This window comes from Melospiza georgiana, chromosome 2, assembly GCF_028018845.1.
Source record: "Melospiza georgiana isolate bMelGeo1 chromosome 2, bMelGeo1.pri, whole genome shotgun sequence".
In the NCBI taxonomy this organism is placed as follows: domain Eukaryota; kingdom Metazoa; phylum Chordata; class Aves; order Passeriformes; family Passerellidae; genus Melospiza; species Melospiza georgiana.
In genome coordinates this window covers 100,302,402-100,325,815 of record NC_080431.1, presented here as the reverse complement: position 1 = coordinate 100,325,815, position 23,414 = coordinate 100,302,402, and the positions used below count along the sequence as shown (strand labels likewise).

Genomic DNA, 23,414 nt, shown 5'->3' with positions numbered 1-23,414 from the left:
ATTTATAGATAAAGAATAAGACAAGAGACTATAGTGAACTTATCAGAAGAACTATTTGGTCTTGGATTTGCAACAAATGGCTATGGAGTTTTAACAAGTTGTATTTACAGCAACTATTGCAAATCATGTGAAGTTCCTGTTAAAATATGGAAAACTACATTTTCCTGTTAATCTATCATGAAAAGAATGTGTACAGAGAAAATGTGGTAAGTTTCAAGGTCTTTGGGCCAATGCTAAGAAAAAATAGCTTCAGGAAAAGGTACATCAGGTTAACAGAATTGAGGAAAAAACACACATTGTTCATGACAAAGGACATCAATCTACAAAAGATGCAGTAGGAGAGGGCATGCCATGCATACAGAAGAATACCCAAACTCTATTTAAAATATTGAAACTAACTAACAAGTTTCAAGATAGCTATTACATTAAACTAAGAGTGTCAACAAAAGTCTCTCAGCATGTTCTGCCAGTTAAAACACAAGCAGTGCAATTCCCCTTACACCTGATTACTTGTTTTAAAATTAAAACTTTAAAATGAAAAATCAAAAGGAGTAAATGAAAATCCTGTGGTTTTATTGTGTAGCTCAAAATATTTAGAAAAAAACAGGTTGATTTTTACAGTTTTAATTTGTTTTTGTTTTTTTTCTGACAGTTATTCTTTTTGGAGACAACACAAAAGAAGTCTGATTCTCAAGATTTTTCTTTGAACACAAATTTCCCCAAATTACATAAGAAAACATATAATCTTTTATGAATAGTGGTTCAAGAACAAGAAAGGACTGAAATGTCATGTGTATTAAAGCTGAGGGTTTGTTTGTTTTTGTTTTCAAAATGTTGGGTCTTCACTAAGTTTATCTGAAATCCTGAGCAGATAAAACAACTAATCCAAGTCACTAAAAGTCACATTAAAAAGATAATACATTTTTATATGAAGGTAACTGTAATGTTAGGAACTATATTCAAATATTAGACATGAAAATGCCTTCAACACAACTGCTCATTATACTGTTTGCCAGGACTAAGGTGGCATTTCAGGAAAAGGAAATTATTTAATTTCAACCAGATTTCTGTCCAGTTATCCACATATTCATGTTCCTGGACGTCACTTTGGAGCCCAGCTTATGAATTGATATTTGTTTAAGGACAGAATTGGAGAAGTTCCTACTGCCAAAAATATTTAGGCTTAAATCGGTATTGCTGGCAACCCAAACTGACTAAAGTAGCTTACAAAATTACCTGTTATTTATTGTCTAATAATTCTTTTCCCTTTTTTCATAAAGTTCTATTTCTGAAAGCCATAGAGTTAACAGGAGTCTTCCATTTTATTAATGGAAAATAGCATGCTAAAAATACAGATCAGACCTTTGTAAGCATAGCAAGAATATTCAACTAACATGCAAGACTGTAAAGATATGAAGATGTTTCTAGGATACACAGACTACTAATGTTTGGCCATTGTTTCAGTCCTATGGGGCAGATTCCATGTTCCTCCATTTTCCTCCACCAAAGCACAGGCCTGTACTTCAGCAAAAATCTAATTTTTAAGTTTTTGTCAGATCTCCTAACCTCTACATTAGTCTGTAGCTACAAATTGTTTAGCCAGTCCTAATTCCTTGTCACTCCCAACTTCTCACAGCATTCACTCTGCTCTCCTGGCCAACTGGCCAAGTTTTCATTTCCTTTGTTGCTAAACGCCTTCTTCCTCCAGAATTCCTGCCGGGGAGCAGTGGGGTCACTGAAAACACAGGGGAGAAGGAACTGCTCCTCCTTCTGAGTCCCTGCTGCCAGGCCAGAGGAAGGAATTTGCTCCAGAAAAGGCTCATATTTAACCCTGTAAGTTTGGACTGTGACAGGAGCAGACGTACCTTGGGGCAAAGGTGGTGGTGGCCAAGGTACACCATCCTGCAGGGTGGGGATCTTTGCAGGCTCTAAACAATGAGCTCCACAAAGTCTCCACTGGGCAAACACAAACCCATGTCCAAGGTTTATCACACATAACATTACCAAATTTAGATGAAACTGTAGAAAGTACAGTCCTGATATAAACCTGCAGTTCTATGAATATTGGAATTCTGACAGTATTGAAGTTGTAGAAGTATCAAAATCCCCCTCAATCATGTCTCCACTCATAAAACCCCACTTCTATAGTCATTCTGTGGTTTTGTTTTCTTTTCATTCTCCTCAAAGATGGTTAAGCCATTTTACTAAAATTAAAAAGAACAGAAAACAAAACACAGTCCAAGGCAGACACTGCACATGGAAAATGTCAATGTAAGAGATTTGCATTTAACAAAGGCATTTGAATCGCACAGCAACATAAAATGATGGAAATACTGAGCAACCCAACCGCCCTCTCCATAAAAGCTGCCTCTTCTCTGAGAGCTATACCAAGCAAGGCTGCACAGAGAGTCACCTGGCAGCAAGTTCCAATATCTGCACATGATGCCATTTTGGTAACAGTTTCAAAGCAAACATTCAGCCAGAAGTAAAGCCCCAAGTTTGATGGCTCCTAATGTTGTTCTTGGCTTACACTTGAAAAAAAGTGATGTACATGCCTTTAAAAAACCTGAACAGGATGCATGCCATTTGCAGTTTGGCAGTTACTTGAAGATTTGACTTAGCACAAGAAGGAAGAAGAATGACGCAGACCAAAACTTCAGAAAATGTAACAGAAGTGGGAAATGTCTGAAATGCAATAAACTTTAAAGGGGAAAGGGAAGCGGGGTAGGGGGGAAACAGAGTATAAAAAACTCAGCATTTTTGTTTTAAAGAAGGAGCAATGAAATTCTTTTCAGACAATATACTTACTTTGAGGATACGGAAAAACTAAACTACTTCAGCCTTGGTACTTGACTTGAGTGACCCTTCTCTCCCAACAAATACAGGAGGTAGGGGAGAGATTGCACAGGGACAGGCTAGAGCACAGTTAGGCTTTCAGGCTAATTTGTCTCCTGACTACACAAGGAGGTGAGAGAAGCTTCTCTCTTCAGCTGTTAGTTTAAGTACTCTCCAAATTGGCTGACTTCCTCCTAGAAGCAAAATACTCCCAAAAAAACCACATGTATCTCACCAGAAGAGGAAATAAAAAAACCACTTAAAAGCACGAAACAAAAACAAAACCACAAGTCTCTTTCACAAGTGAAGAAGTCACTGCAGAGAGCAGAGCACAGCTCCAGGTAACTCACAGGCAAAAGGCTCTCCCCAGCTCCAGCAAGCACAACAAGTGCCACCCAGTGCACCAACGGGACAGAGGGCAACCACAGCAACAGCAGCAATGAGCAGCACTGAGTTGTCACACCTGAACTTCTAAACTACACACCCAGAGTGACCACTGATCATCATATATGCTTTAAAATAATTCCTCTCTTGATGTCTCTCCTATAACCCCATCCTGGAACATGGGCAACTTGACTTGGGCTATAATCCAAGACAAACATTTGTATTCTTAATCATTTGCAGACTTTATTTTTCAAAACGTTGCACTACTTTACTGGACTATCTTAAATGAATTACACTAATTAAAACAATCTTGAGTTTCAAATGGTCTTCAAATACTTTCATCATCCTAGTCAAGTGGTTAGTCCTTTTATAAAATAATTGAACCTATACCATTAAAATAACCCAATAACCAAGAAAAGGAAAACAAATTTAAAAAGTAGAAATGGAATAGTAATTCTTACTCTAAGAAAATATTATTAAGAATCATAAGACAAAATTGGTTTTGTTCTGTTACTGTTTACGTATCTACAACACCATACTGATATGTTGACTATCTTTAAAATATTACTTAGTGTATTGAAACTGCAAATACTTTGAATGATTTATTTTACTAATTTTCAGTTAATATCATACATTATCTATTCCCCCAACTACCTCTAAATACTTCAATAAAAATACATTTATTAATAAATGATTACATTGTATCTGCCAATTAAGATTTTTGGTATTTTGGTTGAACAAGTTTTCTCATATGGAACTTTCTAAATCCACTATAAAGCAAAAGAGCCTTGTTTTTAAAAAACCAGAAAATTTTGTTATTAAAAAACCAAATCAGACACACCAAAAATATTAAGTGTATGGGTCACTCCTTCTTTTTTAAAAGCTAAATCTGAGAATCTTGCTTTAATTTGTTTTGTTATCGTAGTATCAATAAAAATTGGAAAGTAAGTACCCTAACTGCTCCAAGATCCCTGGAATTTCATCAGAATTCCTGAAGTGAAAGCCCATGCTTTGTAGCACCAACACAATAAATCCAAAGCTTCAAAATATTTCTGCAGCTGCTACACTTATGTTGCAAAATCCATTAGACATGCAACAGTTACAACATTTTCAGGAAGCTCCTGTATTAGGCACTTTGTTCACATGCATGCTGGAAAGAGGCCAAGGTTTCTAAATGCACAGCCACATATCCCAGGCAGATCCAAGTGCTGTTCAAGCTCTTGGTGTAGCCACTGGCCTTGCTGAAGGAATCTGGAAGCCACAACAACCTGTGTTTACCTGCCACCTTTTTCATGGCCTGGCAACCTCTCTCCCTATCCCACTGGGCATCCCGTGTGTGAGCTACGTGTGCAGGTGACTAAGCACACACAGATGGCAGCACGCAGCTCCCTTCCCATCAGATGGCCTGCAGGAAGAGTGGCAGGGAGAGGGTCACCACAACATTTCACAACCTTTGACACCACTGTGCACACAGAAAACAGCAGGGCTGCCTAACTGCCCTGGGAGCAGCAGCAAATTGCCCTGAGCTTCCTTTCCTTACTGGGAGGAGACAAGGAGTCACTTTTACACGCAGACATTCTGCACACATGCAACACAACCCAAGGTCTCACAGACCACTAGATTTACAGTACAAGCACAAATCAGCCATACAGTGCAGAATGAGATGGCCTGACCATCAGGTAACAGGGAGAAGCAGCACTGTTGTGTACAGAAATCCCTCTAGCAAAAGATCTGTGCCCAGCCAAAAAGCCTTGGTACTGCCATGGGGAAGCAACTCAACAGCATGGTGCTTTGGGCTGTGCTCCAGGCAGTAGGTATCTCCAGAAAGTATTTGGGAAATATTTTTTAAAATCTAATTCCAGTTTGGCAATATCTTGAGGAAAAGTTAAAGAACATGGCCTATAAAGCTATTCTTGCATGTGAACCTACAAAATCACAACTCCAACCAATTCTGTTTAACTCTTCTTCTGTCCTTTCACATTGTTCTCACCCTGCATCACTACCACAGCTGAAAGTCTGAAGCAAAGCCTTTAACATTTTATTTTTGACAACACTTTTCTATGAAATTCATTCACAGGCAATTAAAAAATAAACCCAAACCCCAAAAAAAGATCCTCCCACGAACTCTTAACTTACTCTTGCAGAGTTTCCACTCCTTTTTCTTTATATTGCAACTCCTGCTTCATCTGTGCCAATTCTCGTTTCAGCCTGGAGAGCTGAATAATACAAAATAATTAAAAATTAAAATAAGTAAGAGTAATTTCCACAATAAAAATAATTGATTTTTAAATACAAAATCTTAAGCTACTTTAAAGAACTGGAAGTGATAATTTCTCTATTCTTTTTTTGCTTTAAAATTGTGCATTAAAATAACAGAAGACTTTCTTAAATATCATAAGGCCCAATCAAAAAGCAGTCAAAACATTCAGCTTTCAAAGTATCAATTACCTCACCTATTCTATAAGGTTTCTTTTTCCAATAGTTTATGCTAACAGCTGGCAAGTTTCAACCCATATAAATTTTCTTCTCCTTTTGTAGCAAAGACACCTCTCAACTGTATTAAATTCTTTAGTCAACTTTAAAAAAGACAAAACACTCAATGCTGTTAATTTTTCTATCCAGGAAAACAAAATTACTGGCAGCAGAACTGTTCTCTCTGACAGAAATGGCAGCCTGGCTTGCCATTTTCATATTATCCTGCCCTCTCAACCCTCTGGTCAATTATCTTGATCCAACTAATGAGCATAAATCGAAAGTGACATAGCAAAGATGTCTCCAAAAACCTGTTCTTGTGGTTTTATGGAAACAGGTACCTGAGTAGGTTGTGCAGACCATGGAAGAGCCAAGCATGATCTGCAGAGAAAGAGCTTCTTGCCCTCCAAAGCTGACAGAAAACTGAAGGCAACAGGGAGAGGAGAATGCAAGGGACAGCAGACAAATGAGGGCAATAGGGGTGCTTCAGTATGTGGTAGTGAGGCTAAGACTGAACTGTGAGCCCAAAGAGGGGCAGGGATGGAAAGAAAAAAGCTCTCTCTTCTGAAGCTACCAAACTCAGGATATTTGCTAGAATTTATCCAGAGCACTCTTGATTTTCACATGTACATCAGTAAATGACAAAATCATTACAAAACAGATTTTTTAAAAAAGAGAATTAAAAAATTAATTTTTTCTTCAGCTCTATACATGGGGCTTTGCATCAGTACCAGGATGCAAACCAGCACTGTCAGAGTCCCAGCATCCTGCACAGCTCTCTCCCTCTCATCAAAATTCACTGCACGAGCCCCTGAACTCTATATGCTCACCAGCTCCTTTAACACCCACCAGAAGTAAAATGAGAAAATGCGTCCTGTACACAAAAGGTTTATAGTGCTTATTTCATTCTATTTCCTGAAACAACTCAATGACTATGCACACAGTCCTTTGAACAGAATATCCTATGTATCCTAGGTCATTTTGTTTAAGGAGAAAGAGAGGAAGATAGTCATAAGTGAAAACCTTGCTTATTTTCTTCATAATTAATACTTAAATATTCTTCATATTTATTACTTAAATAAATAAGGCTTGTTTAGAATACCCTGACATTTCGAGTATGTAAAACAAGCAAACACTAGTCAGCATGTAATAAATATATACAGATAGAATAAATGCCTTTGAAGGGTGGTGAATGGGATTGATTTTCAGAGGCACTCATGTGAAAAGTGGTTACTACAACAAAAATGGAACACTATCCTGCAAGGATAAGTGTTTTTTAAAATACTTATTTATCAAAACCATGAATTTAGTTTTGTTTTTTTTTAAATACATAAATAAGGAACATTTTTGTTACAGAACTGCTTATTATTGTCAGAATACTTATATTTCCCTCTCCTCGTAAAAGAGCTCTGGCCAACCAGCTGAAAAATTCTATTTGGCCAATAGGTCTACTGAATTGTGAAGAGATTTCCAAATAAGTAGTTAAACCTGCAGTCCAGCAGTATCTCACTGAAAATGGGTAAATGGGTTTGAACTGAAAGAATCTGGCTGCAGAGAATTTACTACTTGTGGAAGTTTGTAGAGAGAAAGCAATTTCTGAAAGCCTGGCTGAGCTTGCCTCTAACATTTGTGGCAAAAATGTTTGCATTTTTACCACGGAAAAAGCATTACCTCTCAAGTGACCAAAAAGCAGTTAATATAGAGCTGTTTTAACAGAGCAACGGGTAAGAACAAAAAAGCACTTTTCAATACAGTATTTCTAGAAATGCATACAACATTCAGTGTAATGCTAAAGTAAAACAGACCCTTCCTCCCTCCCTTCCCCACGCCTAATTCATATTTTTACAAAATGAAAAAAGATTACTCACTCTGTCACGACGGCTGGCTATTTCTGCTTTAATCTGATATGGGTCATACTTGGTATTAGCTGAAAATCCAGAGAATGCTAAACAGATGGAAAACAGTATTTTACTCTTTTTTCCGCCTTCTTTAATACAATTGTTAAGATGTGGCACTATATGATAAACCATTTCATTAATTACTTTTTTTACAAGTCACTAGGTTCTAAAATTATCCTCTGTGCTGAAGTACAACTGAGGATTTCGATTTGGCCCATCTGAAACTTTCTTTCATCCTGAATACCACCAAAAATTGCATATAGCAGCACCATGTATTTCCTAAAAGCAATAAGCTCCTGTGATAGGATGATGGCATCTACTGAAGCAAGCAATTTGTGTAATATTAATAACTAGTAGTTACTTCCTAGGTACACTGAATTAACAGTATGATAGGCACTAAAGTTAAAAAAAAAAATTATTGTCAGAACAAAATTAGACCAGCTAGGCAGAGAAGCTGCCTTCTAAAGCAACAGTTAGGGAACTGAAATACAAACCAACCCTGGCAAGTAAGGTCTTAAGGTGTCTCCAGTCAGGCAATGATTTCAAGCTGTGGCATTTCAAGCTAAAGCCTGCACAGATGAACTAAAGGTCCCAGAGGATAGATGGGGCAAGAGCAACCATGATTTATGGAGTGAGCCATTCAAGGCAGCACTGGCCCACTGAAAAATGCCTGGTATGTGAATGGATGGGGTTGTGCTGTCAGACCTTCCATCCTTTTGCAGAGCTGAAGGCTGCTGCACTGAAACCCATATCCGTGTCTGGGCTGCACTGGGCCTTTTGAACCTTTAAAGAATACTGCAATGCCAAGGTCATGTTGAGCGTGCAGGAACTTGCCAAAATGAGTAGTCATGCCTGGACTAATTCTCTAAATCCAGGATTTTCTATGGACTTTTTTTTTTTTAAGCAGTTCTGATCACAACTGAGTCACAAAACTGCTGCATGGGCACCTCCCTGCCAACCCACAACCGCTGAGCTCACCTCCCACTCATAAGCACACGACACTGAGTCAATAGCAGCACCCACAAGCAAAGTGGAGAAAAACAATTTGTGAAGTTTTAGTTCTTTAAATCCAGCAACTTGAAACAAGTGGTGGTGGAGGCAAAGATATTGGCTATATAAGCATCCAACTTTGGCAGTGTAATTGCACTAACATTAGAAGTCTAATATTTCTGTACAGTAAAAGGAGAGACAAGCATCCCACAGTGGAGTGGAGGACTCAAATTAGGAAAAACAAGTAGAGAAGGAGCTTTTGGGAATCTTGAGTTGACAGCATGATTAATTCCAAAAAGGATATTAAAAAAAAAAATTTTAATTATTCGAGTAATCAACCCACCCCATTTTCTGAAAACTGAAGCATATGACCTTAAACCAATATAAAATATATTAACACATCATAGAAAATTAAAATATTTTTCCACCTCAAAACAAGCAAACAGTTATATGTAATTTCTCTCACAGATTCTCATTATCAACTCCAGATACACCTACAAAACCCTGAACTATCAGAAGATGGAGAAACATAAGTAAATTGGCATAACATTTGCTTTCATTATAGATAACTCCAAATTTTGTCATTTTCAGTCATATTTTGTTGCTATTTCAAATAACTTGTTTATCTAAGAGCTTCAAAAATATGAAAAAGGTTATCTTTTTCTAGTATATTTTCATCTTCAACAGAACTTTCCGTATATTCACCTGAAGTAATTCAATAAAATATCCCACAGAATTACTGCAAATTAAAAAAAAAAAAAAAAAAAAAGCCCAAGGTCTTAGAAAGGTTTTGTAATAAAAGTCGATTTAGATTTTATAATCTCAAAAAATACTGACAACACTGTCTTTTACTCTATTCCAAGTCTTCAAATAGTTGTTAAACACACTTTACACAATAGTTTCTTTTTTAAAATTTTCTTTCTTAATAGGAAAATACCTTGCTTCGTCTTCAGAAACTTGAACATGAGAGGGGGAAATAAGACTAGTCATAATTGTTCAGTTATGTTACAAACTGAATGACAGAATGCATATATATAAACTAAACAAAAGGATGAGAATGCCAGTTCAACATAACAGAGTACTTGGTCCAAACCATCTGGGACACCTCAGCTCTGGAAAACAACTTTTATTCAGGATTTTGGCATATGTATGAATTTGCTTGGATTAATAAATACAACTGAATCAGTAGCTAAACACTTCTATCCAGACACCTGCCCTAAGCCCCCTTCCACAGTCAGATTTCTTGAACATCTTCAGAAAAGGCTAAAGCTGAGCTTCCCGTTCTTATTAAATCCTTGGCATTTAACAGCAAACCTGCAGTTAAAACAATGACTGTACAGCCACTGAAAAACTAAAACTAAAAAAAAAAACCCAAAACCCAGTAAAACTCCACTAATTTCCATGTGGGGTATATCCACTTCTTTGAACTAGTCCAGTTGACTCTGACAAAGACACCTGCACCAACCAACAGCCATGACAATGGGGCAACATCTTCAGGATTCAGAAAAAGTCTGTTATCTACCCCAAGCTACCAGAGACATCTGAAGAATGAAAAGGGGAGGAAATTATAGCTCTCTATCACCTACATCAGTATCACAGGCTGGCACTCAAGAATGAGGTGAACTAATGAAATATTGTCTCCTAGTTCATGGTCACAGGTACTCTTGAACACAACAGCTTGTCCCTAAGTCTTTGTAAATTTTCTAAGCACACTAGGGATCCACAGAAGGTTTCCCCTAAGCTGACGGCTCCCTCCTATGTTGAGTGGAAATAATCTTTTGAGTTTAGGAGTGCAGGTAGGCAGCTGATGCAGCAACATTCAGCCCTTGCTGCCTTGCAGGAATCATCGCTACACCTGGCTCCAAGATGGGCAGAAATACCAGTTGGGATATATGCCTGTTTAAAGTTACATCTCTTTTTAATGTTAACATTTATCCCTAATAAATCTCTGTTGTAATAGATGTAACAGGAATTGGAAGACATTGAATTGCAGAGTCAAAAGACAGCACCTCACTGCTGTAGTCAGAACCTTCATTCAGAGAAGAATCAGGTGATGGAAATACTTCACACTTTTTCTTACACCACATCTTGTGAGGGCAGGTGGGCAATATCAAGAAAAGAGAGTAAACTCACAGCTGGCATAGGAACGGCTGTCATCCTCACACATCTTGTGCAATTGTTGATATTCCTCTTGGGCTAGCTCAAAACGCTGCTGCTTTATTTGGTAAATCTCTTTCTTGGCATTCAGTGCCTCCTGGGCAACTATTAAATATTCCTTCAGCATGCGTTCCTGCTCCCTTCTCCATTGTTCCCTCGGATCCTCAATTTGTGTGAGCTCTAAGGAGAGAAAAGTAAAAACATTAAAGTAAAATAATATGACGCTTTGTGCCACCAAGTCCAAGTTATTTTTGTTAATGTCCATTCTCAACCAGCACACCTGACACTAGAGTGCCCAAAATCACTCCAGCCAGGAGAGAAGGAAGGATGCAGAGTGAAAGAACAGGAAAGGCTTTTCAAATATAAAAGGCATTTAAATGTTATTCTTTTCTTTACAAACCAGTGCAAACCCAAAGAAAACAGTAAGTTAGCCCTAACCTTCCCTCATAGCCAACTTGAAAATTCCAAAAATTACCTAAAAACCCAGAACCACAAGGAAAAATCAAGGTATCTCAATACTTTACCCATAAGTCTATAAATAGCTGTAACTAACTTAAGATACTGCATACAACTTGCATAACATCTTAAAAGGACAAAGGCTACCCCTGCATAGTTAAAAAGAATGAGGTAATTCAACAGAGAAGTCAGCATCTTAGTCTCAATTCCATACAGCTTTTAAATCACTTCTCTTTTTTTTTTTTTTTTTTTTTTTTGTCTTAAGAAACAGCAGTCTGATGTTTTTCCTTGCCAGGATTTGGACCAGTTATTACTGCAAAACAATCTCTCTGCAGTTGCAAAGGCATTTGAGGATGACACACATTAAAATTCTAAAAAATTATTAGTTCATTTTGGGGGGTTTTGTGAGTCAAATAATATGTTTCACATAACAACATTGATGTGAAGCCTTGGGTTTAAATGGAATGTTAATTTCTGATGACTGAAGCTCTACCAGTTAGAAGCTGCTGCAGACACAATGTCAGTGCTCAAAGTAGTGGCAAAACCTGGAGCACAGTCAGGAGCTAAGCACCTAGCAATTTTTCCAAACTTGGTTTCTTACATGAGATGAAAGCCAGTTATGTTTTGCATTAATCCTGAGTACATAATTCAGTAGATTGGTACCAGTGATGAAATACAAAACTGTAGAAGATTAAGCACAATAGATTAAGAACTCTAATGGTGTCAAGGTCATGCTAGCAGCTCTAACATTTGAGAGCCATCTGAAAAGTATATAAACAAAAACAGAAGGCTCATCAAAGAGCAGTGCTTCCAACAGATTTGCAGATTAGCTTCCTAAATAACCTTTTCTCTTAACAGTTGTACCTTTCTCTCCCTGCAACTCCTCACATCGAAACAGTACCAAGATAGTGCCTACAGTTCTGCAATCTCTCCCCACTTCCCAGGGACCCCTCTGATTCCCTTCTGACTTCAGTGTCGTGAAAATATCTCCTCTGGCAAGGACAGGATGTGCTTTGTCTTGCTGAGCTGCCATAAATCCTTCTCTACATGGAAGGCAAGCAGAAGAAAACAGAGTTCTGACTGCTGCCCACCCTTCACTAAGGGCATTTCAATTTCCACTGCTACTTCATTTGTCCATTAGTACCTCTGAAATCTGTGCAAATTCTAATATTCCTAAGATTGATAAATCCCCATGGAAACAATGAGAAATCAGTAAATATTTATAAAACAGACAGGCTTACTAGGATTCAGTTTTTGTCTTGGAATGGCAAACTATTAGTCCTAATCTCAAAAAACAACCCAGGCTAAAGTGTTACGTTCTATGACACATTGAACTTCTGAGATCCTATACTTCAGGGCACTGCATCTCTTACAGAATTATTTCAGAAGCCTTCTGAAAAGCTAGCAGCATTCATCAGAGGTAGAAAACTTCTTTAGTGCATGGGAATCTCTGCTTTTTTCTAGTTCATGAAACTTTGCCCTGGATTTCTAAACAAGTTTGCCACATAACAAGACCAAAGCTACATTGTATGATAAAATTAACTTCCTTCACTTCTTTACAACCAATTAGAAAAAAACCCATTATAGTAACTCAAGAACAGTCCCAGACAAATGCAGAGAATATATTATTCCCTCACTGGGGAATGCCCAACTGCTTAGAGGAAACTTCAAAGGCTCCCAAGACTCTGAGGAGGAGGGAAAGGAATTCTGTGGCTGGCAACCGCCAAGGTTTTTAAGCAATGGTTGGATAACAGCCAAGAGCAGCTTAGTAAGGGTGTCAACAAAGTACTGAATTTACAGAACAAGATGGAGATCAGGGTTGGAAGCACCATTGAGATTTACAGAAGATTCTTCTGTTCCTTGTTTTTTTTCCAGTTTAAATGGAAAACTATTGCCTAGAAATCTTTTTCTTGCTTCCTGGGTAAACAAACATAGCAAAAGACTTAGAAAAAATCAGACATATTGCTGTTTTCTTTTAAAAGGTGCAAGGGCAAAAAGCTTGAGAGAGTGCACAAAACATGAGAGGTCCTTGGTAAGTGTAAGTGTAGAAAGACTCTTTGAATTATCCCTTGCATTTTCTCACAGTATTTCTTGACACTGAGGCACTTCTAACTGTTTTGTCAATTAACACAGAACTCCAATGCTGCACAAAGCATTTAACCCAGTCAGCCACAAAAGACAACCCAAATGCTTTTTCCTGAAGCTGCTGTTCCAAGTAGTTTAGACCTACTCAGTTCAGAAAAGCATTTCTTCAGCTCCAAGACCATCTCCTCCACTTGTCTGACACCACCTCACGATGCCCATGATTGTCTACTCATTACTTCTCACTTCTACAAAGGAAATTTATGCCGTCTTGATTGGCACCTTTGTTGTCCACAGTTTAAAAATTGGATCAAGAGTCCAACTAATTTCTGAATAATAATTATCCAGCTATAATATCAACTCCGTCTTCCCTCTTATTATAAATCTTGCTGGTATATGAAAGCACTGTATTAGCCTAAGGGTGACAAACCCATTTAACTGTGACGGTTGAATTACCATTTGGGATAATATCTGTGGGCTGCAAGTAATTAGCTATCATGAAAGAGACAAATTTTGCAACCTTGTTAATTGTTGAATGATTTCTTTTACTCAGTTCAGCACTTTCCGCATGAAGCTTCTCTCCCTCTGTTCATACATTAACTTTATTTCATACCTAATATGATTAGCTTTACTTTTCCAGGTCCATTAATATTCATCTTTTCTTTCTGTCTACCCACTGATCATGTGGGAACTCAACTGATCTTTACAAAGATTCTCTTCTACAGTTTTTGCTCTCAATTGCACAGGAAAAAACACAAGCCAGATCTGACATGCCTACAATGATTAATATCCCTTCTGTAAGTTCAAACTTGAATGTGGTAAAGCTGCTAATAACAAAATTCAAAAAGCAAAAGGAAGCCCTGATTTTGCATGTGATGGTGATTCTTATTCCTATCACAGAGGCCTATCAGTAGCTTTTTTAAGGCATTGCAATAGGAATTCAAGTTCTACTCATTTTCTATTCTAAACTCACCTGCAAATCAAAAAAAATTAGAGTTGGTAATACCTTAATTTTTCTAAAAAATATATGCATTCGTGCACATACTTTGGTGTAAGCCCACTCCACTACTGTACTCCAACATAACCCTCACTTCTTATTAAATTTCAACATTACTAAAGTTAATATGACAGCAATCCTTAAGCTAACACTTTTTTAAACACAGAGTTACTTTAAGAATTACCTAACAGTCTGTATTTATTGCCTTTGAATTTTCTTGTCTATCTATCCTTGTGATTAATGTATCAACAACTGTTTGAAGTTTATCATTTAGTTAATGATCTTTGTTAAATTTCACAACAAATAAGTACATGTATAGGTCAAACGATACCATGGGAATATTTATTATTCTGTTGTTTAGGTTTTTTAAAGCAAGTAATAGTGAAACCACAAAACACAAGTAATTCCAATGATGGCTGGAAGCCCAAAATTATCATTACACTTTCATTTTTTAATTGACTAGATTTCAAGTAGATAGTATTGAGGTTGGTTTTTCAGATTATACTATTTACCATTGCTGTGATAGCCCATGTAACTACTGTCTTCTTTTCTTAGTCCCCACCAGCTCCCAATTTCCCACAAAGTGAAAGCATTCACTCAATGGCGATAAGAAGTTTAATGATAGCACAACAGTAACAGCAGCAGCAGTACAAAGCTATAAAGATAAGACTTTTTTTTTAAAGTAGAACTGGCAAATGTGCCACAGTGATGATACAAAGCTCAGTGATAGTCCAAAAAGGAAAGTGTTCAAAATTAGTCTCCAAAAGGCACATCTGTTGTCTTTTTGATAGCATTTTGTACTGTATTAAAACATTAAATATACATTGCTTAAGCAAGAATGAGATTACTGTATTTCACTGTGCTTCTGATTAAAAATCAGCACACTTCTCTCAGAATGTATTTTGGTTTTCAAAGCATAAGAGTGAACTATGGATGACAGGAAATATAGGAAATGTAAAAATATAACACAAAAGTCTTTCTATATATGACAAAACGCAACATCAAAATTACTAATACTTCACAGTATGACCAAGCAAACCAAAATATTTTGATACACTACATTTCAATCATAGGTTGTAAAATTCTTTACAAGTGGAATTCTTTACAATTTTGCCCCCTATGAAAGATAAGGAAACACGTTCAGCAAGAAATTATTTGCATACATTTTCTCAGTGTAGCACGAGGTGTATAAATGGTATAGGAAGCAAAGTTAGTGGCAAGAGTAAACATCAGCTTGTTAGCATTCCTCAAAACAATCACATATCTACTCACGATTTATGTGGTCCATATAATAAACTCCAATCTGTTGATCGTAAACAGTTTCCCATCCCAAAGGAAGCTCATCACCAACACAGTCAGCAAACGTCAGGGGCTTTGTAATCCTGTAAAAATAAAAATAACACAAATAAATACAAAAAGGTCCAGAGTTTACAATGCAATGAATGTTATTACATGTTTTGAAGATACCTTTGCCAGTTGATCAAAGACTAGTTATGCTACTTAGGAATGTGCTGATAATTACAAACATACAGTTTCAAAATAAATTTTCATTTAAATATGCTGACAGATACTCCCCAAACAGGTAAGACAAGCTTCTCCCCTCTACAGGTAAGACAAGCTTCTCCCCTCTAGTTTCTATGTATAACAATTTAATTATAATGGCATGCAGTCCTGCCAGTTTTTCTCCCATACTGCAAAGAACATACATGTGAAGCTGGAGTTTACCACTGCTGAAACTACTAGAAACTTTATAGGTTTTAACTTCTTTCAGGTGACAATGTAGCAAAATTGCTTGTCCTTAAAAAAAAAAAAAAAAAAAAAAAAAAAAACAACAACCATAAAATTCAAGACAGCACTATATAACAGACTTTCTCGTTTCAATTGTACATTTCAAATCATTAATGATATTCTCTTGGTCCAGACATATCCAAATTACTTCTTCTCCCTCAAAAAGAAGAGACAAACAAATGTCTCTGAAAATTCTGAAGCAATTAGACCAGAAACAGTAATTAATAAGTAACTGCATTACTAACTAAAAGCTTAAAACATCATAGTCCTTGCTAGACAAAGTCTTAATAGATCAGTGGGCAATAGAAAACTGGAACAGCCATGTCAGTGTTGACAGGGACACTGAAAGTACTCAGTTCCATATTATACAGAAAGACTCTAAACCAACACAGCTCTAGAACAGCAAGGTATATAAAAAACTAGGAAGAATAAATAATATAAATATAAAAGCCTTTATGGTCAGTCTAATCATGTTTATTACTCAAATATTCATTTTAATCTTTACTTAACCCCGAGGATAATGTTTTCCTCTACAAGCCATCACAAAATTCATATACTGAAAAGCTACTAATAAAGTAGTTTCTATTACATGTAGGATATAGATACAACACCTTCCTCACATATTTGTTGAGGCACTTCTAATACCTACGATGACAACTTTGCAAACATTAAATACATGCATTAATTTAGAGACTGAGTTAAGATCAACAGAATCTATAGCATTATGCTTTCTCTTGTACCTCCACTTGTACACTGCAATACCAATTAAGATTTCTGACACCAGATTTGGACTATGCTTACAAATACACTGCTGAATGGAGAGACCATTAGGACTCATAACTGCCCTTCATCTGATAACACCTGTATAACACAGTAACTTTGAACTAAAGTATGTCTGTCTTTGAACTTGGAAGTGCTTGCCCACCCCAAAATAAAACAAACCAGAACAATCCAGTGGTAAAAACTTAAAATGATGGAAATACTACTACAGCTCCATTCTAGCTAGCCCAATGGTGCAGTAAGCACACCATTCAACCACCAACATACAACACAAAACTTTGCACACAGCAAACAGAAAAACTGCATTTACCTGCCTCCTGAAACTATTTTAGAGTGATTAAGATTACAGTGTTCAAAATTAACCGTAGCAGAATAATTTTTAAAATACCCCTATTTGTTTCAATGTCATGTTTCAACAGCTCTGCACAACAGTAGAAAGAACAAGCTATTCAGGTCAAATAATAGCTTGATCTTACTTGGTTGATTCTCCAACACATATAAACAGTTTAACAAGAAGATGTACATAAACTTGTGCACCACTATTTAAAGTAAAAATTTTCCATTATTGACAAATATGTAGTTTACATCATGTAATTATGCAAATCCAGAGATGCTCTGTTCAAGAAAGAAAATGTTACTAGGAACTGACACAAGCACTCTCATTAATTCATTTAGCAGTCAGGCAGATCAGATATTGCCAAAATACTCCTGATCTCCCTGGAATTCAGTCAAATATTAAACATACAAAGTACAGCATTTTTTCTTAAACTCCCATGGTCCTGTTCTGAAGACATAATGTTTACAATTTCTCAAAGTAGTCTAGACATCAGCTCCTAAATTACCGCACTATAGACAAGATTTTCTTTGGAATAAGTTATGAGACTTGCTTGCCTGTAACACAAACATACCCTCACCCTTTATTCATAAATAAAACCTGCACATGATACTCTAACCTTTCACACTACAAAACCTTTAATTCAGTGCTCTCTGTGATCCTGCCAGGACTCTGACTTGCAGGACAAGGACAATGTTCACTTTTAGGAAAAGGGAGACTGAAGAAAACCAATGCATCTGGTTTAACCAGTTTTCATTACAGCGTTATAAAAGCATGTGTGAACAGTTTAATTAATAGTTTTGAAGGAAAACTTGTAGAGAAAAAAAACCCCAACACATAAAAAGCTATCTTACTGATATTCAGACCATTATTAAGTTGATGTTGCTCATTTTAAACTAAGTTATAATCAAAGTTGCTCCAAATTGGATTCCCTTCAGACAAAGCACAATGTCATACTGACTCAATCCAGCCATATTTATTCCTATGTAGCTGGATCTTAAGCCAAAGACAAAAAACTAAGGATTGGAAGTTTCTGCCTGTGTTTTGCACTGCTTTGACAAAGTGAACTGAAAAAACACCTTCCTGGTTTAACCAGCACAACTCTGAGGACAAGATTAGTTTCTTGCCAGTTAAGGAAACTAGGGCTTTTCAGAATAACAAAGACAAAATGGAAGAGATGCAGATATCTACATTGGAGGTCAGCCACAAAGTACAGCAGTTGACTGCTGAAATTAAGTATCTTCTGGAAATACTGCTTTACCCTTTGGGTTTGTTTTTAATTAGCTTAAGTTCAATAAAATAGAAATTACCTTTTCTACTTTTTTATAAAGAATTGTACAAGGTACATCTGTTAAAACATTTCAAAGTATTGAAATAAAGACAAAAAACTCTTCAAAGAATTATAAAGATGAAGACACAACAAAAATGCTGCCATCTTTGATGAAACAAAAACCAGGGCTGTCCTGCACTGTGCTATTCAGTAAAGAAAAACTAAGGCATTTATCTGATCGAGGTAGCAAACAATAATACACTAACCCATGATCACCTCCTGTTTCCCCCAAAACAACTGGCAGACACTAACAAGAAGGTTCTGAACTTTCAGCTGAAGATGAAAATCCTCTGGGACCAGTTTGCAGCATTAAGTTTTTGCAGTCACTGGACCTACAGGCCAGCTACAAGTAACAATTTTCCATGGGGACCAATTCTGCACAGATCAAAAAACCAACCTTAATATCAGATTAACTGACTTTATCCTTTCCAAAAATAATGATGGTCTTCACTCCTTAGGAACCCAATCTTTTGTGACTCTGAAACCCTTTAGAAGCAAATACAGAATCACATAAGAAAGCTTTCATAATCCAAATCCAGTATATCAAGCCCAGAGAAAAATCTCTGAGCAATGTCATGCACCTCAGACCTGTCACTTCTGACTCTGCCCAAATTAGAAGTTTTCATTAAGAAGAAATAAAAGCCAGGTATTTGCACTCAATCCAACAGACACATCTGAAAACACAAGTTTTATTCACATTTTCTCTGTTTCAATTACCAAGCTTAACAGCTAGAATACAGAAATTAAATGGTAAAATAAAACCAAACAAGTGACCAAAATAAGTTTTTTCTCCTCCCTGCATACTTATTTTGAATCTTTATCCACTACAACAAAAAGAAGGATTCCACAACACATTATTACAGCTTTCTGAATATGTGGCAGCAAAACAAGTATTTCTTGAATGCATCAGTTCATGGGACTGGACGGGGAGAAGGAAAGGCTTTAGAAGATAATGGCCAAATACCATTTTAGATAACGTACTTCAAAAGTGTTTTCAGCTTCAGAAACATTGTTAGCAGCATCTGATTTCTACACCCTCTTTCCCCCCCCAAAAAACCCCACAGAAAATCTCAAACTTCAAATAATAAAGAAAAGCTTCCCAGTCCAAAGGAAAGACATGGTTCACATCTCCAAAGCACAGTTTCACAGATAGAGTAGGGCAACTTCATTGTCACAGACCTTCAAAACCAGAACCAGATCACTAAAAGCACAAGGCTTTGGAAAATTTTAGGTAAGATCCTCAGTCTTCCCATGGCCCTGATGCCACATTAGAGGACCCTGGCTGCTTGAAATCCCTAGGTCTAATTGGGTAAAACTTCCCCTGGGAGGAACTAAATACAGACAAACACAGCCTGTTTTTCCAAGATCTTGAACAGGAAATCGAAAAGGTGTTCCAAAGTAGAAACTCTTGTAAACTAGCTGCCCTCCTTTAAACAATGCCTAGACACCTAAATTACTTACAAGGCCACCTCACCTTTCAAAGTGGGCCTTGATTAAGAGGAAAGCACTAACTATGAGGGCTAATTATGAAAAAGAATCACCGAGTTCTGAACAAAACCTGATCTCAGTCTGAATTGTCATCTAATGGGATAGACGTTTTTGCCTGACAAATGCACAGAAATTGTATTACTAATTTACTAGGAAACTGCATTAATTCACATTAGAGATCTGAAGAACACCATGCAATGTAAAAATGAGTAATAGAGTAACTAGAAAAGAGCTAGCAATCTGATAAAATCTAGCAATAGTTTCTCCAAGGAAAGTATTATGCCAAGTATATTAGTGAAGTGTCGGAAGGCAAGAAAGAGAAAAGGCAAAATGAGAAATCATGCACACACTTTAATGCTTTCAGTCAATGTTTTTTTTCTTTCCTCCTTTCAAATGTGCATTTAAGTTACAGATATTGCTATAAAGTTCAACTAACTCTCTTGTCTTGTAGAATGGTTCTTACTCCCTCCAACTGCATGGAGAGGAAAAAAAAAATCAAAAAAATCCCAAACAAACCAAATCAAGAAATTGAGAAGCAATGTTGTTTCACGGACACTGACAAGAAGAGCTGCTTACACTGAGGCGGAGAATGGGAGGATTGTTATAATGTTGTTTTTAAAAGTTACACTGCAGTCCTGGAGGCACTTCTTCGACTTCTTCCACCAGCACAGCTCTGGCCTGGGCAGCAAGAGCATCTCTGTGACAGAGAGGGACACAGCTGTGCCGTGACTCCAGAGCAGGGTAGGGACACGGCAGGGACCCACTGCCCAAAGCAGGGCAGGGACACGGCAGGGACACGGCAGGGACACGGCAGGGACACGGCAGGGACACGGCAGGGACACGGCAGGGACACGGTGCCCAGCTGCTGAGGGAAGCAGCTTCCCCCGCGGGGCAGGAGCAGGCCCCGGTCAGAGCCCTGCAGCCTCACCCGGGCCCCACACGCCAGTCGGGCACGGGCTGCTCGCAGCAAATGCCACCGTGAGCTCCAGACCCACGGTTACAGCACTCTGAAGTACACCGTGGTTTTCCTCCTCGACTGTCCTCCATCCACTCAGCTCTCTGCAAGCAGCCAAGTCATAAAAATGAAATGGATTTTGAAATAAAGTTTGGCAAATTACATACCAACTGCTTAGTCAAAAGTACAACAAAGTTCACCCAACTATAAGTATCTTTTCAAGATACAAGTTTCTTTTAACCTTTTTCTTAATCCAATTTAAGTATCTTCATTTTACTACATGATTTAACCTCAGACTCTGAACAGAAAAACTCACTGAACATCTTTTCAATTCTTCCTTAACATCTATTAAATTCTTCCTCAAAATAGGTCCACAATACAGATGGCCAGACTGAAATTTACATAAATGAAATTCTGTGCTCAGGACAAAGAGTTAAAGAAGGTAACGTGTTCAGAGTCATTGCTGGGATACATTTCCCTTGGAAAAAAAAGGTACCCTGCAGCAAGGAAATCACAGCACAAACTCTTCTAAAGGTCACTTGAAATTCAGTCTTTTTAAGACCACACTGTATTTTGCATCTATTTATGTTGTTATTATCATTATATTTCACTATTTTCTTTTTTTTTTCTTTACAGCAAATAAAGTGATAATAGAGTTTTAATACTGTCCAATCAGTGTATTTGCTTCAATTTACAAGCCAACACAGCACAAATCAATGTGCAAAACACAAGGCACAGGATGGCACTAGCTAGCCATTTGTACAGTAATAAATCAACTTCATTAAGTGTGAGAAAAATGTGTGAGAATTTTCAGACCATTTTCAAAATTTAAACTCTGAACAATGAGATTTTGCGATGCAAAATGTATGTAAAGCTACACAGCTAAGAGAACCTATATGACTTGCTGACTTCAAGAAGCAATAGCAGCTTACATTGTCTATAAGCACGTCGAAGAAATGTACCCAAGGACATCCTCTTACCTTTCACTATTCTAGAAAAAATAAACATTTACTAGCAAGCAACAATAGTCAAATAACACACTTTTGTTTTTACCCTTTCTCATAATCCCCAAAACAGCTGAAAACTACTGGCTTAGTATGTTGAAACATAAAATGCTATGTCCAACTGCAGCTCTCGCATAACTTGTCTGGCTGCTCAGGAACTGCTGAAACAGTTCCACACAAGCAGCCAAGTCTTCCAGCAGCTATCCATTTCTTAACAGCAGCTATGATCCATATCCAAAATCAGAACACAAATATTATGGGAAAAACTTGCTGAAAATATTTCATGTACACAATGAAAATGCCTTTCTCAAAAATCATAGCCAGGTTAAAAGTCAATGCTTTTAAGAAAACTATTTTTGTATCTGCAATTTATTGTGGTTTTTTACAGAGGGTAAACAGTAAAAAAATGGGCAGAAGGATTAAGTAGGTCTGTCTATGAATGCTTTAAAACTTATTTAGTTTGTGTACACATAGATAGCCTGAAGTGACCAGCAGCTGTACAAAACCACCAGCCCAATCTTAAGATTAGCAGTGGGGCAAAGACAATTGCTGGAGGGTCTGGCTGAAGAAAAGCAGACTGGACAGCAGATGACTTGACATCTAGATCAGAAAATAGACAAAAGTATATATGGCAGCTGGTATAAACTGTAAGAAGAAAACAGTAGTAATGTGTGGCAGATAAGACAGCTAAAGAAGGGAGGTATAGAAACCACAGTTTCTGATTTTAAATCCCACCTTCATACTGAATATGCTCTTTGCTAGAAAGAGTAACATGCAAAATATTTACAACTTTTCTTATGCCAGTTCTACTCAAAAATCTCTAAATATTTACAAGATCTTCTTGAGGACTTCCGTGTGAAACTCCAAAAAAAAAAAAAACAAAAAAAAAAACTAAAACCAAATGAATAAGAATAAAAAGCTAAACTAAGCAATAAAGAAATTTAACAAAGAATTTCAAAATTCGAGAAGCAATCTGAATTCTTCCACTTGTGTAAGAAGCCTAACATGACATTACATGTGTCCAGACAGCTTTGGAGCAAGCAGGTATGCAGTGCTCTAGTTTCATTGATTCTGAACCAACATTTCTACCTTTTCTCCAAAATCTGTGCATAGTACCATTTTCCAACTACATCTGATTGATAATCAAGGTCCCAGCTAGTAAAGGCCAGGCACATAGTTATCCATTTATTTCTTCCATCCTGCAAATCACAACTCTGCAACCTTCTCTTGGAGACAAGCAAGTCATCCAGCTGTCAGATTTCTACGTCCTCAGAATATACTAAAACACATTTCTGTGTTCAGTTTTGCCTAACAAACTGCTTGACAGCTGTAACCTTAGTTTTGCAAAGACTCCTCTGGTTTGAGAATATAAATTTCCAGCTAGCTTATTTGACCATGGTCAGGCCCATCAGTTAATGAAACCATTGTAGAAGAGTCAGTGTGAGAGGCAATAAGGGCTTCACC

At 37.2% G+C, this 23,414-nt stretch overlaps 1 protein-coding gene across 1 annotated transcript in view; it reads right to left on the bottom strand.

Moving 5' to 3' along the window:
- The window catches only part of WWC3 (WWC family member 3), a 99,201-nt gene that overhangs the window by 46,383 nt on the left and 29,404 nt on the right, over positions 1–23,414 (bottom strand). The window contains 4 exon segments of the mRNA XM_058045577.1: positions 5,356–5,435; positions 7,560–7,636; positions 10,713–10,916; positions 15,544–15,653. Of these exon segments, the coding sequence (XP_057901560.1) occupies positions 5,356–5,435; positions 7,560–7,636; positions 10,713–10,916; positions 15,544–15,653 (471 nt within the window).